Raw genomic sequence first — 24,557 nt, 5'->3', positions numbered from 1 at the left:
CTAATAAATATAACATCATATAAATCAATCTCATTCTAACTATCCTATCTATTTATTTCATCTCATTCTATTTCATCTTAATCTATTTCATCTTAATCTATTTCATCTCATTCTATTTCATCTCATTCTATACTCATATTCATTCTATTCTATTCTATCTTATCTTAAACTCTTTCGTTGTATCTACCCAATTTCATTCCATTCCATTTCATCATCTTCTTTCAACTTATTCTATCCCATCTCATCCCCTCTTATCCTAATAATATTCTAATCTTCACTTCGCCTATATGAGTTGATTGATTCACTATCATTATCACCCTACCATTCTATTCTCAAACCTTAGATTAAAGTTTCACCCGAGTAATTAGATATTCCAAAAACATCCATCCATTCACTCACTCCAATTTCGCCTAATCTCGTTTCTGTCTTTCAAAAGCGCATTCACCATAACACAACGTTACTTCCATGGATGTTTTACCAAATGTCATGATTTCATCAATAAAATCCCCTACGATCATGCACGCATATCTAATCTACCACCGCGGAATCCCATAGAAGCCTGTAACCCATCAAAATTTCCCTCCTCCAAATCGCCATATCCCCACTCGATCACCAGCTATGCACTCTCCTAACAACCAGGCACAACAACCGCATCGATCACCGCGGTGGTACCCCCCTTAACACACTCTACAGCCTTCAGTAAGACCTTCTCGACCTCACTAGCTTTCGAAATCTTTTCGGCCATTACGCTGTTTCCAGATGCTGCTCTAGCTATTCCCGCGTAATCTGGGACTTGTGGTGCGAATGATATGTTCAATTCTTCGTTAGTGGCTTTGGATCCAATACCTGATATTTTGTTAGAGAAGCGTCACAAATGATAGTTTGACTGTGAGAAGTAGGAGAAGAAAAACATACCATCTGGATGAACTAGCATGAGAGATCGCTTTGGTGCGTGCCAACCTGTGCCATCGTTAGTAACTGCAATCAGAATTTCCATATACTCCATCAATAAAAACATACCCTTGTTGTTCAAAACAATAGTTAGAACTGGAATACCATATCTTTGACAAATCCAATAAACACTTCCTGGAACCGAGAATAAAAATGTCCCATCTCCAACAATCTGGACGACAAACTTCCCCTTTCCTTTCCCATTCTCAATCTCAGATGCTAATTTAATACCTAAAGCTCCACCACCAGACCATCCTAATCCTCCTCCTCCACAGTTAATCCAAGAACCGGGGAGAGTAGCTTGAATATTGTCTGCTACGAATACGGTATTTGTTACAGCTTCGATAGCGAAGATTGTGTCAGCAGGTACGATCTTGCGTAGTTGTTGACAGAGGTAACCGGTGCCGAAGGAATCATCTTCAAAGACTTTTGACGAAGCGGCGTTGATAGTCTCAAGACGTTTGGTGTGATCTGTAGCGAGAGCCTCCCATCGCTCCGTGTATGGCGAGGAGGAGAGTGTGTTGGCGAAGTCACTAGCATTTTTTATGTATTTTATGAGTTGGCTTATGGATGTGTAACTATCCGCTCTGTAACGAGAAAGTGCGGCAAGATAAAATACCTGAAATTATTCAGTGGGAATCTTCATGAAAAGCGTTCGCATAGAATGAAACTTGGGGGACTTACTGGCATTTGTTGTTTGAGTGGGTCAACATCGATATGGAATATCTTGGCTGATTTTGAAGGATGACACAAAGTGTTAACCCAGGGTACATCTGCATGAAAGTATGTTAGTCTCCATATATCATTGTTGAAAGGTTGAGTATGTACCGCAGTCAATGACAACAATGACGTCGGCGGTTTCAATGGCCTTGTCACTGCCATATCTCAATCCCAGCCAAGCACGATGATCAGCTGGAAAGCACATATCACTTCCACCAGTATCCAAAACACGAAGACCTTTAACTGTATCCGCCAATTCAACAAGAGCTCCTACTGCCTTATGATTTCGACCACTATAGCCAGTAATGATCAATGGCTCCTTTGCATTGACCAATGCTTCAGAAATCGTAGCAACTGAACTCTCAGAAAGTGCAGCTGGCTCCACTGCATTCCAATGTTCCTGAACCAGATCATAATCATCAATTTCCTCTTCCATGACTTCTCTTGCTGAATACAAATAGACTGGTCCAGCAGGAGCACTAGTAGCCCATTGAAGAGCCCTGTTAACCATTTGTTTAATATTCTTCCCCGTCTTAATCTCCATTGAATATCGACAATACTGTCTGACGATCTCAGCCTGGTTGGGTACATCTTGTATCCAATGGATATATTCTGTTCGCGATCCGCGCATTTCTCCTTCAATTGTGTAGGGGGATAGACCGGCAAATATAAGAACGGGTGCCCGTCCGCATGAGGCATTGTGAACCGCAGCTCCCAATCCTTGGGTTCCCACGTCGACGTGTACGATTACACATTGAGGTTTGCCAGTTAGACGGGCATATCCATCGGCCATAGAGAGGGCTACCATCTAGGGAAGATATGAGCATATTTCAAAGGTGGGGAGAGGATCTATGTGCATACTTCGTTTGGACATGTCTAGAAAGTGTCATTAGTTTATGATTATGAAAATGTCATCAAGACATTGATCAATTAATATATCTGAAGACTTACTATGACTTCTGGACCCTTGTTCTCCCTTTTAAGCGTAATCAAAGCTTCTAAAATAGAAGGATGATCCGATCCTAAGTTAACGAAGCAATGAGTTACCCCCGCCTAATGCATTGTTAGATCTATTTACATGTGAAGTTTTGAGATGATAAGATAAGGCTGGTTGGTTACCTCAACAAGGGCCTCAAAGAAGGCGTACGAAGCAGTGACCATGTTTAATATCTTGATATTCTTGGTGTTGTGATGATCTGAAAAAAGGGTGATGTATGTGTATTTGTTTTCTTGAGAAGTATGGAAGTACAAACAGATATGCGGGATGGGATGTATGAGAATAATAAGCTAGAGAAGCTCGGGAAGCTAGGTTATGAGAGGGGTAGTTTCGGCTTACCAAAACAGTTAGATCCGGGGTACTTCAAAGCGTCAACCTTCCTTATTTGTAGATGGTGAGCTCGACGGGTTCTTTGAATTAGTCAAATGTATAGATAGTCTTATGTAATTTACTTGATGCAATTATTCTGCAGTCATTTGTCTACTGGTCGTAGTCTGAGAATGTTCTATTCAGATAGATGGACTGGATTGTAGGAACAAAATTCAATCAATTCACAATATCAGAAACAATAGCCCAATCGGTGTATTCTTTCCACTATTTATCTCCTGTCTCGTTCCGCTCATACCACATGGCACAATTTCGTGTTTGCGGGGTAGTTTCAGGGTACGTTGGCTCCTTGGCTTAGAATCGATGGATTGGATCACAGACTTTCAGTGCCGGTACCTAGGACTCCATTCGTTGCATGAGGGAAGCATGGAGAGAAAGAGTATCATATTACGACTTTGCCATTTATCTTCTATTGGTTTGAAGTCAAGATTCAACTAAGGGGCATTGAAGACAAATAATGATATCTCTGGACTTGAGTGAAGTGAATGTTGTCTAAGATTGATAATTAAATGTATGTACAGTATGCTAATGTCTATAGATATAGGAAACCTTCTTTCAATTCCAAAACATGTTCGAAGTGTACTCGTTACAGATAGCGTACAAAAAGTCCAAATTATTTTGGTGTGGGGTTTTCGAAAGCAAAAACACCATGAATAAGGTTATGCAAAACGCTATTCATTCTATCCGATTTTTCCCTTCAATCACGCTTGGTTTCCCCCGCCACCACTATATTAACTCACAACGTCTGGAAGGCAGCGTTGGCTCTATACTCCTCATTTCGAGTCACCAATTCGTCGTGGCTTCCTTGGTCCACGCAAATACCGCCATCAATTGCGAAAATCGTCGACGCCTTCTTGATGGTTCTCAATCTGTGCGCGATAGCGATGACAGTAACACCCTTTGCTGTCTTCTCCAGAGCCTCCTCAAACAACTTCTCAGACTCGGCATCAAGAGCCGAAGTCGATTCATCAAGAAGTAGTAAGCGTGGCTTTCGGAGTAATGCACGAGCAATGGAGAGACGTTGTAATTGACCGCCTGAAAATTGGCCACCATTGGAACCACAAGGGGTTTCGTATCCCTCGGGAAGAGAGATAATGGTATCGTGAATGTTTGCCAATTTGCATGCAGATTCGATCTCTTCCATAGTTGGGGTATGTCCGACACGAGCGCCAAGTTCGAGATTAAAGCGGACGGTGCCATCAAATAGCACACTTTCCTGGGGAACGAGTGCAATATCATCGCGGAATGCGACGCCGTCAATCTTGGAAATGTCTTGACCGTCAATTTCGACACTGCCGGATGCTGGAGAGTAGAAACGTTCAAGGAGGGCAATGATGGTTGATTTTCCGGCTCCAGAACGACCGACAAGGGCACAGAATGTACCGGGAGTAATGTTTATGGTGAGACCTTTGAGGACTTCGATATCTGGACGAGCGGGGTAGGAGAAACGAACATTGTTGAAGCGTACGGCGAGACCACCTGATCTGATTGGTTGTTTCTCGATCATTCCTTGAGATGCTTCTGGATCATTTGTTGCTCGGCTATTCTTAGATTCGAGGAGGTTCTCAGGACCGATATCTATCAAATCAAGAACTCGTGCGGCGGATACGCCGGCTTTAGAAATATCAGGAGCGAGGGAGAACATCTGTCCACATAGTTGAGCACTGAAGAGGAGAGCAGGTAGGACCGTGAAGAACTGTTGTTGATTGTAACGTCCTTCTGCAACATTTCGAGCTCCCCACCAATATGCTAGTGCGTAAACGAAGTTACTCATACTGTAAGCCATGGCGAGCCAGAAATTTCCGTATGCAATTGTCTTTAGCGTTGCAGTATAAGGAGCTTTCAGCGATCTGTTGAAAACCTGGACAGTTTCTTCTTCAAGTGAAAAGATTGCAACTGTCTTAATGGCCGAAACAGCCTCAGTAGCAATAGCGACGGAATTAGAGAAAGCCTTTGCGTGTCTTTCGTGGAATCTTGCGAGAATTTTCAATCTCAAGAAACCAGATGAAAGTAGGACGGGGATGGTGGCAAGTAATACAACAGCGATTCTCCACGCGACGACGTGTGCAAGAATGATTCCAGAGACCATTGAAACGATGATCGACAGCATAACTCCGAGAAGGGTTCCAGTAATACCACTCAATGCATTTGCATCAGCGCTGATATACGAAATCAGTGTACCAGGGCTCCTATTCTCCGATTCATGCCATTGAATGTCTTGTGCGAAAAGAGACTTGAGCGCCAAAACACGGACACGATAAAGGAGCTTCTCAGATACACGACCGAAGGAAGATGCGCTGATGACGTTGGCGAAGAATTCAGCCAAAGCCAAAACGAAGAACAACAATCCGTACAAACTTCCGTTACTACGGATGCTAGCTGCGCTGAGACAGGGACTTAAACTGCTGACTGTATGACCGAAAAGTACAGCTTCTCCGGAATATGAGCCACCAACTACAACAGCACCGGCAATACCTAAGAAAACAAATAGTAAATGAGGTCTAGCCATCGACATAATACCAAAGAACGTAGAGAGGAATGATCGGCCTTTGGTTGCAGTCTTATCATTCTTGGGAGCGATCGTTTCGCCAGAATCGCTATTATCAGCAACTGGCGTAGATTTTCCGGTATTGTCCAATGATTTGACCTTTGCGAATTCCTATGTCGATTAGTATGATTTATCAAAATCTATGTGAGCGAATTACTTACATTATTATCAATCTTTTCTTGCAGATATTCTTCATCCTCATTGGCATCCTCAGTTTGAATCTCAGATATAGGTTCATCAGAAGAGGCAAGTGTCTGGAGTCGGACTAGGTTTGCAAAAGCGCCATCTCGAGCAAGTAGATCAGTATATGTGCCCTGCTCAAGGATTTCACCCTGACTCATGACCACAATATTATCGGCGTTCTTGATTGTTGAAAGTCTGTGGGCAATAGAGATGGTGGTTCTTCCTTCACTAACTCGTTCCAAAGCCATTTGAATTAAATGCTCACTGGCTGAATCTAGAGATGCAGTAGCTTCGTCGAGGAGTAAAATAGATGGGCGGCGAACGATAGCACGGGCTAATGCAACACGTTGTTTTTGACCACCACTAAGTCGATTACCTCCGGGACCAGCTTCTGTAGACATACCATATTGCAATCGATCAATGAACCCAAGAGCGTCAGCTTCCATCGCTGCATCTCGCACAAGTCTGACAATTGTTTGAACGTTGGTTGAGCTAGCGGCGAGAGCCTCTTCAGGATTGGCACCCTCACGGATGGCGTGAGCAAGATCTGGTAAGCTTGAATCTAATAGCGTCTTTCTGAGCTCAATATGCTCTGGAAGTGGTGAATTGACTAAACCGTAGGCGATGTTTTCGAGAATTGATCGATCAAGAAGTGTCGAATTTTGAGCGACTGTTCCAATGAAACTTCTTGCACACTTGACATTGATGGTTTTCATGTTATGTTCACCAATGAAAACATCACCGCGAATAGGGTCGTAAAGACGTTGAACTAAAGCTGCGACAGTGGATTTTCCGCTACCAGAGAGACCGACGAGCGCGGTGTGTTTGTTGGTTGGGATTCTCAAGCTAAATGACTTAAGAACCACCACTTCAGGTCGCGATGGATATGCAAAATCCACATCCTTGAATTCTAGATCTCCTGGGATTGTAGTGAAGGTTTGGCCTTCCGTTGTGGTTGTTCCATCGATCAAGGATGGTTTATTGATCGTCGCGACCAACTTGATGAATGCGCTACTAGCTGCAGCAAATATTTGCATGAAAGGAGCGATTTGACTGACAATGAAAGATGCTGCATATGATTAGCACGAGCCTAAAAAATGGTTATGAATAACTTACAATCAACAAGGAGGAAGATGACGGTATACACAGCTCCTACTGTGGTTCCAGATCCGCTGTCAACAGAGGCAGCAATTTCTCTACTTCCTTGCCAGAAAGCGAGAGCATTGGCAGAGTAAGCAATGAAGTACAAACAACCAAGTTGCACGGATGCGACAATAGCTTTCTTGATTCCCTCTCTTTGTGCTGAACCAATGTGACGAGCGTACACAGCTTCCAAGCGGGAACTGGCACCCATAGCTTGAACCAAAGACATATTTGACAGTCCTGCTGAAGCAATAGCTGTCGCTGCTGCTACATGATCTGACATTCGGCTTGCATACTTTTGAGTGAAGTGTCCTCCCACCAATGCCATCAAAAGATAGGCTGGCACCAAAGAGATGAGCATACCTGCCAGCTTCGCGCTCTTGATGAAGGAAACGACATATGAAGCGACGAAGTAGGAGATACTAGCAATGAAGATTCCGACCTTTTCAGAAGTTCCTGTTTGAATGGTTTGAAGATCGACATCGAGGCGGGAAGCTACTTCACCGGATGGCAATGTATCGAAAAATGCGACTTCTTGACGTAGAAGAACATCTAGGTATCTCATTCGCAGGCGTCTAACAAGACGCTCACCGAGAAGACTCCAACATCCAGTATGAATATAGATCAAACAGAAATTCGCGATTGTCACGTAAATGACATCTAACACTTTGGTCACAACGCCATCTGTAAGTGACGCTGAACTAGTCGAGGAAGTGCTACAAGATGTTGAATTGAGGTCGTCTACCAGTTGGCCAAACAAGATACCCAGTAGGGGAAATGGAACCCCAGAAGCGATCGAGGTGATGAATCCAACCACAAGAAGAACATAATCGAGCGGTTCTGGATCACTTGAGAGTAATAGACGTAAGTATTGTCCGCTTTGCTTTTCAGCACCAGCAACCTTGGAGGGCAGACCGAAGATTCGACCTTTCAGTGCCGAAAATTTTGACATGACTGCAATCAGGATGAATGATTGTTACAGAACTCGAATGTCGAAGATACAACACCATGCACTTGAATCAACAAAAAGTCTCTGCGTTGACAAGCGATGAATTTTCTGCCTATAATTCTCCCGAGAGTGGTACCCTGGCAATGGAGAAGGGTTCTTGGAATTTACATAACAAAAACTCATTCACAAAATTGGGCACGAAAATCGGAGTGCAAAGCATTGGCACGTACATTTGAGAGAAAATGGAAACACGACTAAGTTCAATTCGACCCCTATCCATTAATGACAGAAGCGGTCTGCTCCGTGGATGAGATGAATGATGTCGTCGAAAACATGGGTTAGAGGTAATGACTCCACAGAGTTCGTATACTAGTTACCCCTCTAACGAATTTGGAAGACAAGAACAAAATCACATCACCGTTCAGAGTCATGTATTTAATCTGATTAGATGATCTGATAAGATTCCTGTAGCAAGTGGCATTATAATGGATACACCAAGGAAAGTATATTAAGTAATGAAAACTTTTTACAGGTAATTAAAACTGGGAACCGACATCGGTGGCTGCATCTGATGGGTTGGACGAGATGATCTGATAAGATTATAGAAAAGCTCAGAGCACTAAAAACGGAGCCTTATCCACAAAAGGTATGGTCCAAAACAATCCCCGGCAGTAACGAACAAGCTTCTGCTAGCTTTCAATGGTAAATGTTAAACGGGTGTATGCTTAAAAGTAGTTTAAAAATTCACCCGATGAAACGGCAAATATAACATCCACTTTGTAGGATCATGAATAGCAAGAACTCTCCATGACCATCTGCCGGTAAGTATAATGGCAGCTTTGAGATAGATCCCGATAGACTTCAATTAAGCATCAAGTTGTTGATTTGGGGCTCATGCTACATTGTAGTTCAAAAGCAATCTTATTATTGAGGGTCTGTCTCATAGATATTCTACTCCATACTTTTAGGTTTCTTCAAAGGATAGCCAAGGCCGTACACGTTCGTACAAACTCACTAACAAGAAGATGAACACATACCAGTACTCAATCCATATATAGCTTTCGAAACTATAGTGGATCTTCTCCACTTCGAATGAAATTTTTCCTCCAACTGTCAACGGCATCAAGCCAATTGTATGAGCCCTTTCCATAGAAAACGTTTCTTGATTAGATTCCCTAACCCGGAAAAAGATTAATAGGGCTTAGCGTTTGTGTACGGTAGTACAAACTCAAGTGCCATACCGGTATTATTCCAAGTGGTTCGACATATTTGATGGATCTGACTCTGAGAGATGATCCGATCAGATCAGATAAAAATCAAGCTTAGATTATAGTAAGAATTTTTTACAAATTAGCGTTTCCTTTCAATGTTGGCTCCTCATAGCCCAATACTTTCGTGGATACCCGTTGTAGCCCGTACTTAACCTGTTACCCTCCACACCCCTCATCCTCACACGACTACTGCGCGATGATGCAGATGCCCATTACTGTTATCTTCAATCAACTAGATCCGTCATTGACTAATGAGTTTTTGGGGTGGATCATCCAGAACTTGAGACCGAGTCAAGTATGTCGAGACGATCTCTAATGTCAAAATGTTTGCAACTAGACCCCAGTATCAAGGTCTCCAAGGCTCCGAAGTCCCAATGGATTGCTCCCCTTGCCGTGATCGGGATCTATATTCTGCAACATGGAGATTCCACAATATACCTTGGCATTGGGCAATGCATATCTCGACAGTGAGAAATTTTTGATCAAGTGATTTGAGCTACCCTTTGACATCCATCCTAATAATGATTCATGTATTTCCAGCCTTACCTGTCTTCAATTCCTCGACACTTTCTCTCATGAATAATTATCCCTAGTATCAATAACTTCACTATCAGTCATCAACATCTCCAGAAACCATGGATTCCATAATACCCAATACCACTTTTCCATCCTTAGACACTGCTTATCGAAACCTCGCAGATTTACGTGTTTCTAGAGGAGAATTGAACAGAAATCGATCCGGAAATGATTCACAATCGCACTTGAAGACAACCAAGAAGACTTTCTCACTTAGAGAATGGAATTTCGATCGTTCCGCTATTCATGAATCTTATGCCCAATTCGTTGCTGCTTTCACAGGGCACGATGAGGTTGCTTTCTACACTTCCTCTGATATATCCTCAAACTCCCCAACTACAGATAATTCGCAAGAATGTGGCATCATCCATGGTCGCTTGACAGAAGAGTCTCAAAGTGACCAAGACAGTCGCCCATCCATATCGTGGGAATTCGTTCAAGATATTCCTCAATCCATGAAATCTCTCGACTTCGCTTTACATATTACCAAGTCTCGTGATGTGAAATCACCATGCGATATAGTAAGTATCTAACAATGAGGCTCAGACATGCCGCTAATACTCATAGACACCTTTCACAATCATCATCACTGTAGAGGAAGCATCCATCATTGAAGTTACTCTATCATATGATCCATCTTTACTATCTGCTTCAGATGCTCCGCATATATTCGATGCCGCCGTTGCTTATTTACGACGTTCCCCATCAAGTGATGCGAAAACCGTAGCAAACGAATCGATTCTAAACTTCCCACCACTAATCAGGCCACCCTCGTTCGTTGAGAATGAAAGAGGATCGGATCTTCAAATCGATAAAGTTTTGTTGCATTCGGATTTTGAGCGACGGGTCGTTCAACATCCAAACCGAGTTGCATTGGATTTCCTCCAATCTCAGAATTCAGAATCAAACTCTCCCGTGCGAAGAACTTTCACCTACTCAGAACTGAATGAGATCACGACGAGTCTGGCTGAGTATATTTTAGTATCCCGAGGCGAACAAGAAAGTGGGAGCTCTAAATTTGTACCTGTTCTGCTTTCGACTTCCGCCGAACTTTATATTGCCTATTTGGCAATTTTGAAAGCTGGTTTGGCATTTTGCCCGCTTCCAATTGAGGCACCTCCTCAGAGATTGAAGGACATTCATGAAGACTTGATGCCTCAAATCATTCTGGGTTCGGAGCAATATCGTCATAAACTTTCTGCCATTCCATCAGATTCTATGAAGTGGATCGATATTGAGTCTTTCATTCACATGAGGACCCGTGACGGCATCACCACCCAAAATCCCCCATCTCTCCGCATGGTAGCAAGTCCTGAGGAGAACGATGTTGCATATATCATGTATACTTCCGGTTCAACCGGTAAGCCAAAGGGTGTACAGATAACTCATCTTGCAGCAGCTTGCTCCATTGCATCGCATGCTATCACTTCAAAATTGCCACCATCATCGGAAGGAATACCACGATGGTTTCAATTTGCGGCTCCAACTTTCGATCCTTCGCTGATGGAAATCTTTGTGACATTATCGACAGGAGCCACACTTTGCTCTGCTTCACGTGACCTTACCTTGACAGATTTCGAGGCGGTTGTATCTGAACTACAGGCAACGGTCATGATGGCGACACCCAGCATGGCAGCTCTCCTCCGTCGTTCCAAACTTACTTCGCTCAAAAGTTTGTGGACCATGGGTGAGACTGTTCTGCGAAAAAATATCGAAGACTTTGCGCGTTTACCTAGTCCAGATCAGTCTTCTGAACTTTGCAATGCATATGGTCCCACAGAAGCAGCCATTAACTGCACATTGATTCCTAATTTCCATCCTGATGACAGAGGCTCAATCATCGGACCAGCTTTGCCCACATGTTCGCTACTTGTTGTGAATACAAGCTCAGGCTCTGTCAAACCTGTTCCCAGAGGATTCGCCGGCGAGCTTGCGATTGGAGGACCTCAAGTCAGCATTGGCTATTTGAATCGACCAGAACAAAATGCCAAAGCCTTTGTCGTCAGTCCTGAATTCGGAAGACTGTACCTCACTGGAGACAAGGCTCGGATTGTTACTGATCGTAGAGGTCAACATGTTGTTGAGTTCCTTGGACGTATGGACACTTCCCAGGTCAAGCTCAGCGGCAGAAGAGTTGATCTTGGCGAAATCGATACAGTCGTGGCGAGTTGCGCAGGAATTAAAGAGGCGGTAACAGTCTCTTATAAGCGATTCGCTAATCAGGCTGGAAGCGAGGAAGCTGTTTGTTTCATCATTCTTGATGCCGATAACACCAAGGAAGACGTGGAAGCTAGGTGTCGTGAGAACGCTGCCCGACTTCTACCATCATACATGTGTCCCTCGAAGTATTTTGTCTTATCTCAAATGCCAAGATCTTTGGCTGGCAAGATTGACAGAAAATCTCTTTCGACCATGACAGAGGAACTTTGGAACGAGGAAAACTCAAAGCCCACTAACTCGCTTCAAAATGGTGAAGATGCCAGCTTGAACAATAATGAAGGGCAGGACGAAATCGAAAGACTAGTTTGTAATCTACTGTCGGAGCTAGTAGGATCCACTGCGAACTTGAATTCGAACACCAACTTGTTCTCTCTTGGTATTGACAGTCTGAAAGCTATTCGCTTTTTACAATTAGCCAGAGATGCAGGTATCACCGAGCTCACTATTTCCGATGTACTTGGAGGTGCGACTCCTCTAAAGTTGAGAAACACCATAGTGGAGCGCCGCAAAAATGATACTGGGGCAGCGCCTACTCATGAAGTTGTAGGCGCTCCTATATCATTTGACGAATTTGAAGCGAAGCATCGAGCTATCTGCAGCGAAAGTCTTGGTATATCGCCGGAAGAGATCGCCAAGATCTTGCCCACTACTGCCACACAGTCCGGAATGCTGGCAAGTTTCTTGAGGAGTTCAAAGGATAACAAGCATTATATACACAACTCTGTTCATCACATCAACTCGTCGATTGATATCCCCAAGCTCAAGGATTCATGGATGACTGCTGTCCAACGCCATGAATCATACAGAATGGTTTTTGTCGCCATTGATGATGCATTATCGCCATTTGGACAATGTGTTCTGAAAGAATCGTCCACCTTAAATATACCAAACTGGAAGGTAGTAACTTGCGAATCTGACGATCCTCAGATTATAGACCAGTGCATAAAATCAACACTACGTGAAGCGGAGAACGAAATAGTTTTGGATAGATTACCTTATCAAATGACCCTTATCCAATCACCTACCAAAACATTCTTTACTTTCAGCGTTTTCCACGGCATTTTCGACGGTGCTTCTCTACAGCTTTTGTTTGATGAAGTCGACCTCGTATATCGTGGATCGGATGTTCCAAGAAGAACTGAGATATCTACCGCGGTGAATATGCACTATGGTCCAGATCCCACCCAAACAGTCGAATTTTGGTCTTCTCAATTGAAAGACTGCGACCCGGTCCCTTTCCCACCACTCACTGGCTTGAAACCAGAAACAATGACAAAGCTGCCGTTGGCCTCCTCAATCAAAGCGTCAATTGGTATAGATGACCTACGTGATGGTGCTATGAGCTGCTCTACCTCACCATTGAGTATCCTCCAGGCGGCTTGGGCATTGATTCTTGCCACTTACAAGGATTCCATACACAGCTCAACTTTTGGTAGTGTCATATCTGGCCGATTGGATGAAGACTCGAAGGTTTGCATGGGTCCCACATTCACCACCGTCCCAATCAATATTCCCGCTCCATTGCTCGAGGCAAAAGCAACTAGCGTCTCTTCGATATTGCAAGCAATAGCCAAGATTAATGCAGAATCTCTAGGTCATCTCCAGATACCCTTGAACTCTATAGTCGCACCAAATGGAGGCTTGTACTACGATACTCTTCTTGCATTCCAGGACTTTTCCACTGGTACAAACCATTCTGAATTGTGGTCGAAGGTTGACTACCCTGCAATGGCCAACGATTTTGCTGTCATGATTGAGATCTGGCCTGAGGTAGACGGATCCCTTCGTCTCCGAGCAACGTATACAGATGAGTTCTTGAATAATGAATCTGCTACCCTAATGTTGCAGCAATTCAGTGATCTGATCAGTTTTGTCATCCGTAATCCTGAGAATTCTTATATGGATGGTCGATATGCAACTGCTCCATCGATATACCCTCAGGTCATGTCAACCGAATTGGCTGGGGCCAGTGCTCTTTTGCATACCGAATTTGAGCGGAACACAAAGATGAATCCTGAGGATATCGCACTTATCTTCATGAATGACTTCACGGCTCAAGATCCAGCAGTAAACTTTAAATGGACATATGCTGAACTTGATCGCAAAGCCAACAGGCTTGCGTCTTATCTCGTTCAAAGATACGGTCCTTTGGAGGACAAAGTTGTTCCCTTTTCCATGTACAAATCACCAGAGCTCTACGTGGCTATTCTTGGTATTCTGAAAGCGGGTGGTGCCTGGTGTCCAATTGATCCCACGTTCCCCGCATCTCGCAGACACGACTTGATTGTCAGAACAGATGCCAACATGCTCCTGGTGGCAAACGATACCGTGATTCAAGACGCTCAAGCCATACCACAAGGTGTTGCCTTGATCGACATATCAGAGAACAACTCCACAAATTCTACCTTGAGTCTCGAAGAGATCAAACCGTCGAGTTTGCCCATCATCAGAAGTAACTCGATGGCATACTTAATCTGGACCAGTGGAACAACAGGCCTGCCTAAGGGTGTACAAGTACAGCATAGTGCCGCAGCCACAGCTATGCAGTCTTTGAGAGGAAGCATACCTGTAAGCCGTTCCGGCGCAGTCCGCTGTCTCCAATTCTCACAACCAACATTCGACGTCTTCGTGCAAGATCTTTTCTACACCTGGGGTTTGCGCGGAACTGTTATCGCAGCACCCAAAGATGTAATGCTTGGCTCTTTCCCGGATCTCGCTAACACAACCAATGCGACACATGCCCATCTCACTCCTGCGTTCGCAACAATCGTGTCTCGCGCGCATTGTAAGACCCTCGAGGTCGTGACAATGATTGGAGAAGCCTTACCTCAGCCTGTCGCAGACGATTGGTCGCAGAATATGCTCGCGTATAACACTTATGGTCCCGCTGAAGTGAGTGTTGTATCTACAGTGAAACAATTCGGCGGTTTCGAAAATCCATTCAAGAGCACAAACGTCGGATTACCATTACCCTCTGTGGGCGTCTTTGTGCTCAACAACGAGCGAGTCGTGATGAGACATGGTGTGGGTGAACTGGCTCTGTCGGGCCCACAGGTAGCTCGAGGTTATTGGAAAGACCTAGCCAAGACAGAAGAAAAGTTCCATTGGAATGAGAGTTGTGGAGCCCATATATACATGACCGGAGACATCGTCCGTCAACTTCACGATGGCAGTCTGGAGTTCGTAGGACGTCGTGATGATTTGGTGAAGATCAACGGAATGCGAGTAGAGTTGAGCGAGATCAGTTTCGCGCTCAGCCATTGCCATCCCGACACGGAACAAGCGGTTACCATGCTCATGGCCCGACCAGATCGCCCGACAAAGGTCTTGGTGACCTTCTTGTCAGTCCCAAGTATTCCTGCCCAAGACTTACTCATTACCAACGATCGCGCAGTCGAGGTTGCCAAAGCCGCCATGGCTGTATCGAAAGCAAATCTCCCAGAGCACATGATTCCTAGCGTTCTCGTAGTGCTGAACCGCATCCCAGTAACCGCATCTGCCAAGATTGACCGCAAAGCATTATCCGGTGCTTACGAAGCTTTAGATCTCGAATCATGGGAAAGTAATTTCACATCCACCCAGGACTCAGCTTGGACAGAAGAGGAAGAACGACTCCTCGAGCATTTCGCCACCTTTTTAGGAACCGAGAGCAAGACTTTCCGATCAAACAGTCGACTTGCAACCTTAGGTTTTGATTCAATCGCTGCAGTACGTTTCACAGCAAGATTGAAGACTGTCGGTTATAAGGTCTCGGCTGCACATATGCTACACTGTCAAACCATCGCGGATCTCTGCAACCTCTTCAACAAACCCGTTTCCAATTCCACTTGTCTTGATTCCTCCTCCAGAATCCTCGAGGTGTTCCACCGCGAATGGTTCCCCAAGGTTGCGGAAACATCTGTAATCAGCGATAAAGCATTTAGCGTCTGTCCAACATTGCCGCTGCAGGAAAATCTCCTCAGTGAAACTTTCCGCAACTATGAGTACTACTGGAGTAACCACTTCTTTGATCTCTCTGATAACATCGATCTCGAGCTTTTGAAAACTGCTTGGTTCAAGGTGGCTCAGAATAATGAAGCTCTTCGTATTGGATTCTTGCCAACGGCTTCGGTGTCTGCAAAGGCAAATCCTGGCTTTGGTGCATCGACGTTCCTTCAATTGATTTACCAGAAGCCATCGGTAGATTGGTCTGTTGTCAAAGTTACAAACGAGGATTTCTCAATAAGCGCAAAAACTCATGCACAACAAATCGCTCGCAAGCATCAGACTAGTGCATTCATCAACTCCCCATGGGCCGTCGTCGTATTTGAACGCAATCATGTTAGAACAATGATGCTTTCCATCCACCACACCATTCACGATGGACCCTCCTTGAAATTCATCATTGACGATCTTCATGCTGCCTATCTCTCTCAGGAAAGCCTCTTGAACCCGCGTCACCAAATCCGAGAAGCCATCGCAGTTTCCTTCATGCGAAGAACCAGTCCACAAGAAGACATGACCTTCTGGAAAAGTACCCTCAAACACTTCGTCAGCGAAGCAGACGACAGCGTAGAAAAGATGGCTCCAGAGAATAAATCTCGCACCTACAATACCGTATCCATTCCCCTCTCCGTACCAATCTCCAAACTACAAACCACAGCTCAAGAATTCCACTGCTCGTCTGCAAATTCCATCCTCCGCGCCGCCTGGGCATGCATGGTATCCGATTTCCTCGAGACGGACCAAAAAATCGTGATTGGTGAAGTGTTATCCGAACGTCTGGCTTCTTCTTCTCTAGAAGATATCGTCGGTCCTCTTGTATCTTTAACTCCAGTCCCCATTTTCACATCCGGTACCGCGAGAGAAATAGTCAGCAAACACGATTCCATGAATATTGCCGCCTACAATCACCGCGATGCCAATCCAGGTATGCTTCGCAAGCTCATCGGACGACCTAAATCCCAGCCGCTCTATCCCGCCGTTTTTGTGTTCCATCCACGCAACACTGAAAGCGAGCATAAACACGAGCTCTGGAATGAAATCGAAGATTTCCTCGGTTTGAACGTCGAACATGATCTCACACTCAATGTAGAGGAAAATGCAAACGGCGGCTTCGATCTCGTCGTCTCAGTCGAAGCAGGCGTGTTGGATATCCCCGGCGTGGAGGTTCTGACCAAGCAATTGGACGCTTTAATCGCAGCCATGATTTCTCATCCCGATACTCCCATCCAAGAACTCACCAACTTTTTCCCCACTGAATTAATCGCCATCTCCAAGCACCGCGAAATGAAACTCCATCCCGTCGTCGACCTGAACAATCCTCTCTGCTGGTTCGAGCACTGGGCCGAAACACACCCTGATTGGGCTGCTGCCGAGATTGCAGAATCGATCGGTAGAAATTCAAGCATCATTCACACATGGAGCTACGCAAAATTGAATCAAGAAGCTAACCGCGTAGCGGCATTCATCGCATCACATGGAATTCACGGCCGCATGATCGGTATGTGTCTAGGGCGCACACTCACCGCATTTGCTGTCACAGTCGGAATCTACAAGTCTGGAAACACATATCTGCCGATCGATGAATCGTTGCCAATTGAGCGAAAAACATTCTTGTTGAAAGATAGTGATTCCGCTATATTTTTCTCCGAAGAAAGTGTCGATTTTGTCCCTGAAGGATGTCTCCTCGTGAACGTCAATCACGACCGATACCAATCCGACAGCGATATTGCTCTGAAAGTTGAAAAGAGCAAGGACGCGGTCGCTTATCTTCTCTATACTTCCGGTTCGACAGGTAACCCCAAAGGAGTCCTCATCAGCTGCGGCAATCTCACTTCTTTCTGCGAAGCACAATCTGAATTCATCTGCGAGTACGTCCCTGCGACTCGGGTACTCGGCGGCGTTGGGAGATTTCTTGGACTAGCGAGTAGAGCGTTCGATGTGCATGTGGCTGAGATGTTCCTTGCCTGGCGACATGGTCTCTCGTGTATAACTGGAGTTAAATCCATGTTGCTAGATGATTTACCTATGGCGTTGCAAGAATTGAAAATCACACATGCGGGTTTTGTACCGTCGCTCTTGGATCAGTGTGGTTTGATACCGAGTGATGTTCCTCTATTGAGGTATTTGGGCGTGGGTGGTGAGAAGATTTCTCAACGAACACTTGAAACATGGGGTGATTCGGAGAGCGTCACATTGATTAACGCATACGGTCCTACTGAAGCCACAATTGGCTGTGCCTCTTCTCCAATTGTGAATTCAAAGGTCAATATGAGAAACGTGGGTCGTCCTCTAGGAGACACTGTTGCCCATGTGCTCATTCCTGGTACTCTCACTTACGCCAAGCGAGGAGTAGAGGGTGAACTTTGTCTGACAGGAAGTCTTGTCGGTATTGGTTATCACAACCGTAATACAGGCGCTTTTGTCGAGAATTTCCATGGCGGGAGAATGTATCGCACGGGAGATCTTGTCAGATTGATGCCCGACGATACGATTGAGATTTTCGGCCGCTCAGACGATCAAACTAAAATTCGCGGTCAGCGTCTTGAATTGGGTGAGGTTTCCGAAGCAGTACGCGCGTTGTTACCAGCTGGAAGTAACGTATCTTCTCTCATTACGAAACATCCAGAGCTTTCCAGAATGCAATTGATTTCATTCGTTGCGAGCAATGCTAAGGCTGCTGGAATTGATGAGAAGGTTGAGATGTTAGACGCTTTTGAGCAAATCAACGTCAGTATTCGCGCTGGCTGTAGAGAAAGACTTCCAGGATACATGGTTCCGGATGTGGTTATCCCAATCAACTTCTTGCCTCTTGCTCCCATGTCTGGAAAGGCAGACGTGAAACAACTCAAAGCTCTCTTTGCTTCCATACCGCTAAGCCACTTGTTGTCTGCTGAGAAGGGACAATCGGCTGGTAATAAAACTGTTACGGTCCGGGAATTGGACGAGCAAGAACTTGCTGTGGTTGAGATACTCAAGAGTGTGGTTCCAGCTACCTCTGCAGAATTCACTCCCTCGACCAATATCTTCGAGGTTGGAGTAGATAGTTTGGTAGCCATCAGTCTTTCGACCTTGATGAGAAAGGCTGGTTACACATGCAGTGTTGCTGATGTTCTTAGTGTTAGCACGGTTGAAGAATTAGCATTGTTACCACGTGCAGATACTACACCCGAACAGGCCGCTAAAAACAAGGAGAATGCTCTCAAGAAAATTGCTCGGGCCGAAGCTGCCTTCCGAGAAAGTCCCTTGGGTAAAAAGTCCGAGATGAACGTTGAAACCGTCAGACCTTGTTTGCCCGTTCAAGAAGCTGTTGTAGCTCGATCATTGAACAAGGAAGCCGGTGCTCTATATGTTAATCACATCACATTTGAGTTGGCTTCTGACATCGATATTTCGAAACTCTCCCAGACTTGGAAAGCCTGTGCAACCGCCAACGAAATTTTGAGAACCTGTTTCTGCCAAATCAACGATGATATCTTGCAAGTTGTGCTCAAGAATGAGTCTTTCGATATGCCATGGGCAGAACACATTTACTCCAAATCCAGCAAACATTGCACTCCGGACAAGATGCAAGAAGCGATTTCTCTAGATATTATGCAAAACATCGAGAATACACCACCAATCAGACTCAACGTCTTCACAGAAGGAACTTCAAAATCTGTGCTCTTGATATCCATGCATCACGCCCTCTATGATGGCGAGTCCCTGACCGTTCTAATGCAAGATATCCTCATGCGCTACCAAGACATCCCAACTCCGGAGCGACCGTCCGCCGGCGCGCTAGTGGAATACGTCGCTTCGCAAGACGAGCTTGCCGCGAAGAAGTTCTGGGTCAATAAATTGGGAGATTACAGACCTCCACCCATTGTCAACGACGACAGTAACTCAGAAGAACAAGCCGAAGCTCAAATATCCACACGCATTTTAAAGACCAATTTGAGCGCGCTCGAAGCCTTTGCTTCCAAGTTGCACGTCACTCTTCCTTCATTAACACAAGCGATCTTTGGTCTTGCAATGGCAAAATTGCTTTCAATTAATGATTTCGTGTTTGGTCTTGTGCTTTCCGGACGTACAGTCCCTATTCCTCACATTGAGAAGCTTCTTGCTCCGACTATTACGACTGTACCGCAACGAATTGATCTCCGCAAGAGCGATGCCACAATTCTAGATATCTTGACCGCGCTCCAGAAATCTTCAGGTAAAATGCTGCAGTTCCAACATAGCTCTCCGAGATCGATTCACAAGTGGGTGGAAGCCGATCGTCCGCTCTTCAACTGTCTCTTTTCATTCATGAAAACGGGAGAGGAAGAATCGGATAATGGATTGTGGAAATTACTCGATAGTTACATGCCTCCTGATTATCCCTTCGCGGTTGAATTCGAAGCCAGACATCCATCAAATGATCTCGTTATCCGCGCGGGATACACCCCCGAATTTGGCTCTGCGTCTAAAGTTAACAATCTCCTCGAAATGATCGAGTTACTCATCGACACCATTTCCAAAAACGACAATATCTCAATCAAAAGTCTCGGCATCCAATCCAACCACAGCATCTCATCATCCTCCGAAATCCTCGACGACGGCGAAGAATTGCCCGAAGAGCAAATTATCAAGACCGTCCTACTTGGCCTCGGTGATTTTGCATCCGAAGACGTATCTCGCACCAGTACGTTTTTCCGTCTCGGCATCGACTCCGTCATCGCGATTCGTTTCGCCAAAGAACTCCGCAGCATCGGCCTCCAAGTTTCATCTTCGGATATCGGGAGATACCCCAGTATCGCAGCTCTAGCGCGCGCTGTTTCGAGCAAGAGCAAGACCCCATCGACTGCTACATCCGCCGTGGTGAAAACGACGAATTTGTTGGATCAACATAAAGCGAGTATTCCTCTGTTGGCGGAAGATGATAAAATTACGGATATCTACGCTTCTACACCTCTGCAAACGGGTATCTTGACCCAAACCATTGCGACGGGTGGAAAACTCTATCTGCATCATCCTGCCGTCAAGCTATCCTCAAATATCGACATCCCGCGTCTGAAGAAAGCGTGGACATCGGTAATCGAAGCGTATGATATTCTACGCACTACATTCCACTATTTCGAAGGAGCGGCCCATCCATGGTTAGCCGCTGTGCACGAGAAACCCATCATTCAATGGACAGAAGAACAAGCATCTGGATGGATTGACAAAAGTATTGAAAAGATTATCGAAACGACTAGTTTCCCCACTCCCGAGTCTTTCTCCCAGACTCCTCTCAAGATCACAATTCTCAACTCTGCATTTATGAAAGTCCTCGTTGTGTCTATTCACCATAGTCTCTATGATGGGTTTTCCCTCCCTCTTATTTTTGATTCCTTGTCAACGGCTTACTCGCATGGTGTTTCGAAACCCATAACACCCTTTTCTGAAGCCGCAAGACTTATTACCGAGCGCCAAGGAAAGAGCGTCGAGTTCTGGTTAAATAGGTTAGATAATTACCAAAGTATCTCTCTACCATCTTCCACGGTCCCTGCAGAAACTACCTCCCTGGCGCAAACGACCATCCAAATGCCCGTTTCGGAAATCCTTCACCGCTGCCAAGAAATGAATATTAATCTGCAATCCGCCGCTCTCCTCGCATACGCCAAAACTCTCTTTTGTTTTGTCAAGCGTCGTGACATTGTCTTCGGACATGTCGTTTCGGGTCGTTCACTACCTCTTCCAGAGGTAGAACAAATTCTCGGTCCGCTATTCAACACTGTGCCTTTCCGTATTTCGCTGGATAATCCGGTCCTTGGAAATCAGGACTACGTGAGTCAAATCCAAGATGTGGTTGTTCAAGGACAGGAAAATCAACATGCTTCTCTACCTACGATCCAGAAGTTTTGGAGACAGAAAAATATTTTCACAGATGGGGCGTTGCTGGATGCACTGTTTGTGTTCCAGAAAGTGGGAAAGACAGATGGGCAGAAAGAAAAACTCTGGAGCGTGATGGAGGGAGGCGAGAGTCGCGATGCGACGGAGTATGGGTTAAATGTTGAGATTGAGCAAGGAGAGGATGAGGTGATTGTCAGTGCTGGATCTCCTGCTGGACGCATCAATACTGAAGATCTGAATTTGATTTGCAAAACTTTCGATGAAGCTTTGAGAGATATTCTTGAGAATCCTCAAAGAAGTGTTGTTGCTTATCCGGAGCAGTTGCAAGATTTACCACTTGAGAGTACACCCAAGAGCAAGATTGAAAATGTGGAGGATCATAGTGATATGGTGGATGCGCCGATGCTCGAGGTTGTTCGCGCAGCTCTTGCGGAGGTCGCTGATTTACCTACGGATTCCGTGACGTTGCAGACGAGCATCTTTTCCTTGGGCGTTGATTCCATTGCTGCAATCCGTGTCGCATCTATCTGTCGCAGACGCGATGTACCGATTAGCGTTGCCGATATCCTACAAGGAAATTCTCTGGGTGGTATAATCCGGATCCTCGTCGCAAAATCGAAAACCAATAGTCAACAGCAAGATGCGACGACAGAACTTCTGTCCCCTGAATCCAAAGCAAGTGCACTTTCACTGCTCAAATACCCCAAAGATACCGTGCAGGAAGTTTTACCGGCGATGGCAGGCCAAGAATACCATTTGGCGAGTTGGCTTAAGTGCGGAAGAACTTTCTACGAACCCACTTGGGCTTTCCAAGCTCGCGAGAAGATCGATACAGTTCGTTTGAGAAATGTGTGGAGGGATCTTCAATTACGACACCCGATATTAAGAACGGTGTTTACTGCTCCCACACCTGAATCTGCGTATCAGATCGTACTCAAACCAGAGGTCATCACCGATGGAACTTTCACCGTTACTCCAGCTCAATCAGCAGATGAAGATTTAGTCTCAGCCGTCCAACGTCAAGTCCACCACTGGGCTCAACGACCATCTACACTTTTCACTCCCCCCATCAGTCTCTGTGTAGTCCAGACCGCAAAAGCAGATGCCGTATTATTCAGAATCCATCATTCTCTTTACGACGCGTGGAGCATGATCGCTCTCGTCAAAGAAGTCTGTACTCTCTACACCCAACCACCCTCATCCATCTTACCCCCACACCCGACTTCATCTCCTTTGTCAAATACACGCATTCCTCACTCTCCTCCCCCTCCGCGCTCTCCGCTCAAAAATCCTACTGGAAATCCTCACTCCACTCCGCCCAACCCACCATCCTCGTCCCCACCACCTCAAACTCACAAAATCCACAAACCGAACAAGACCAAGACCAAAACACAACCCAAACCTTCCTCTGGCTCAAAAACTCCATCCCCCACCTCCGCACTCTCCAACTCCTCGCCCGCACCCACAACACCAGCATCAACACCATCCTCATGTTAGCATTTGCACGCGCCCTCGCCCATCTCACGCACACCACCCACCCCACCTTTGGATTCTTCCAAGTCGGCCGCGCGAGTTCGTTCGACGGCGCAGAAACAGTGCTCGCTCCAACCGTCAATCTACTCCCTGTTTCCATCGCTATTTCCGGACGTGCGGAGAAAGACATACTGCTGGATATTCAGAGGGATATGAGTCAGCGGGTTGCGTGGGAACAGAGTCATCTGAGGGATGTGGTGGGTTGGGCAATGGACGATTCGCCATCGGAATCGCAGCCATTATTCAACGCAAGTCTCAATCTGTTATTCCACACCCCTGGCAAACCTTCTCCTTCTCCATCTCCTTCTGCTACAGCGGAAGAAAAGGAATCCCCTGAGCTCCTCGCCCCCCTCTCCATCGGTGTCCCCACAGATTTCGCACCGAAGAGAAAGATCGAGGGGGAAACAGCTGTACAGAGAATCGATACGACGTATTTGGCCAAGAGAAATTTGTTTGTGGATGTGGGGGAGGGAGAAAATGATTGTATCGATTTTGGAGTCAAAGCCGATACGGTTCTTATGGGCGAAATCGAAATCGAAAGATTCGTAAATGAAATCGCAAAGGAGGTGGAGGGGATTCGGAGAACGTTGACGAGTTTGGAGGAATGATTTGGTTTGTGTGCTGCGATGGGTGTGTGTGGATTATATATATATAGTTAGAGTTAGAGTTGTGTATCGTTTTCCAGGTTTCAAGTTTGTTTGTAAGAATTGTAGTTAGGAATTTTATTCGTGTAGATTAGTTATTAGATATCAAATTTCAGTTGACTTATCAATTAATTCCTTTATTATCCAAGAAATTCCATAACACAGCTAACTTATTTACAACTTATCAAATCCCCTCTAAATATAAACCCACAACCAATTCCCAAATCCAATAATATCACATGTATAAATAACTACTATAGATTGTATTGACTCCAGATAATCTACCTACAGGTATCTATCTACTTATGTATAATCACAACTCACTTCACCTTAATATGATATGATATGATACGATACGACATGACACATCCAGGAACCGACAAAGAAAACAACATGAACAACTATAACGCAGAGACGAAAAGTAGGCATTGTCGGCTTCGTTATACCTCCTGCTTGATTACCCTACCCATCGATACATACCCAAGAGTCATGATCAAGTTAGCAACTTGACAATCTACAATAAATCAATTTTTCATACAGCCAAATACAATAGATCACACCACATCATATTTCCAAACAGTATATCAAACAATCCAAG

General features: G+C 45.2%; 2 protein-coding genes across 2 annotated transcripts; one reads left to right on the top strand and one right to left on the bottom strand.

The window, feature by feature from the left end:
* Positions 1-628: 628 nt before the first annotated feature.
* On the bottom strand, positions 629-7,881 carry Bfra_007758 (putative abc multidrug transporter protein; the record flags this gene model as incomplete). The annotated part of the gene is made up of 12 exons (XM_037338127.1): positions 629-846; positions 916-960; positions 1,021-1,570; positions 1,636-1,724; positions 1,780-2,479; positions 2,533-2,547; positions 2,623-2,724; positions 2,791-2,867; positions 3,008-3,078; positions 3,796-5,714; positions 5,765-6,855; positions 6,903-7,881. The coding sequence occupies 12 exons, from the start codon at positions 7,879-7,881 to the stop codon at positions 629-631; spliced, it is 5,856 nt and encodes a 1,951-aa protein (XP_037190190.1).
* Positions 7,882-9,784: 1,903 nt separating this feature from the next.
* On the top strand, positions 9,785-23,923 carry Bfra_007757 (putative nonribosomal siderophore peptide synthase protein; the record flags this gene model as incomplete). Its single annotated transcript, XM_037338126.1, is given in 3 exon segments — positions 9,785-10,246; positions 10,293-22,889; positions 22,901-23,923. 3 exon segments carry the CDS (start codon positions 9,785-9,787, stop codon positions 23,921-23,923), a joined length of 14,082 nt encoding a protein of 4,693 aa, XP_037190189.1.
* Between the last annotated feature and the right edge of the window lie 634 nt (positions 23,924-24,557).

Source organism: Botrytis fragariae (genome assembly GCF_013461495.1).
Source record: "Botrytis fragariae strain BVB16 chromosome Unknown tig00000112, whole genome shotgun sequence".
NCBI lineage: Eukaryota > Fungi > Ascomycota > Leotiomycetes > Helotiales > Sclerotiniaceae > Botrytis > Botrytis fragariae.
The sequence above is the reverse complement of the archived record's forward strand: the minus strand, read 5'-3'. Positions and strand labels throughout refer to the sequence as shown.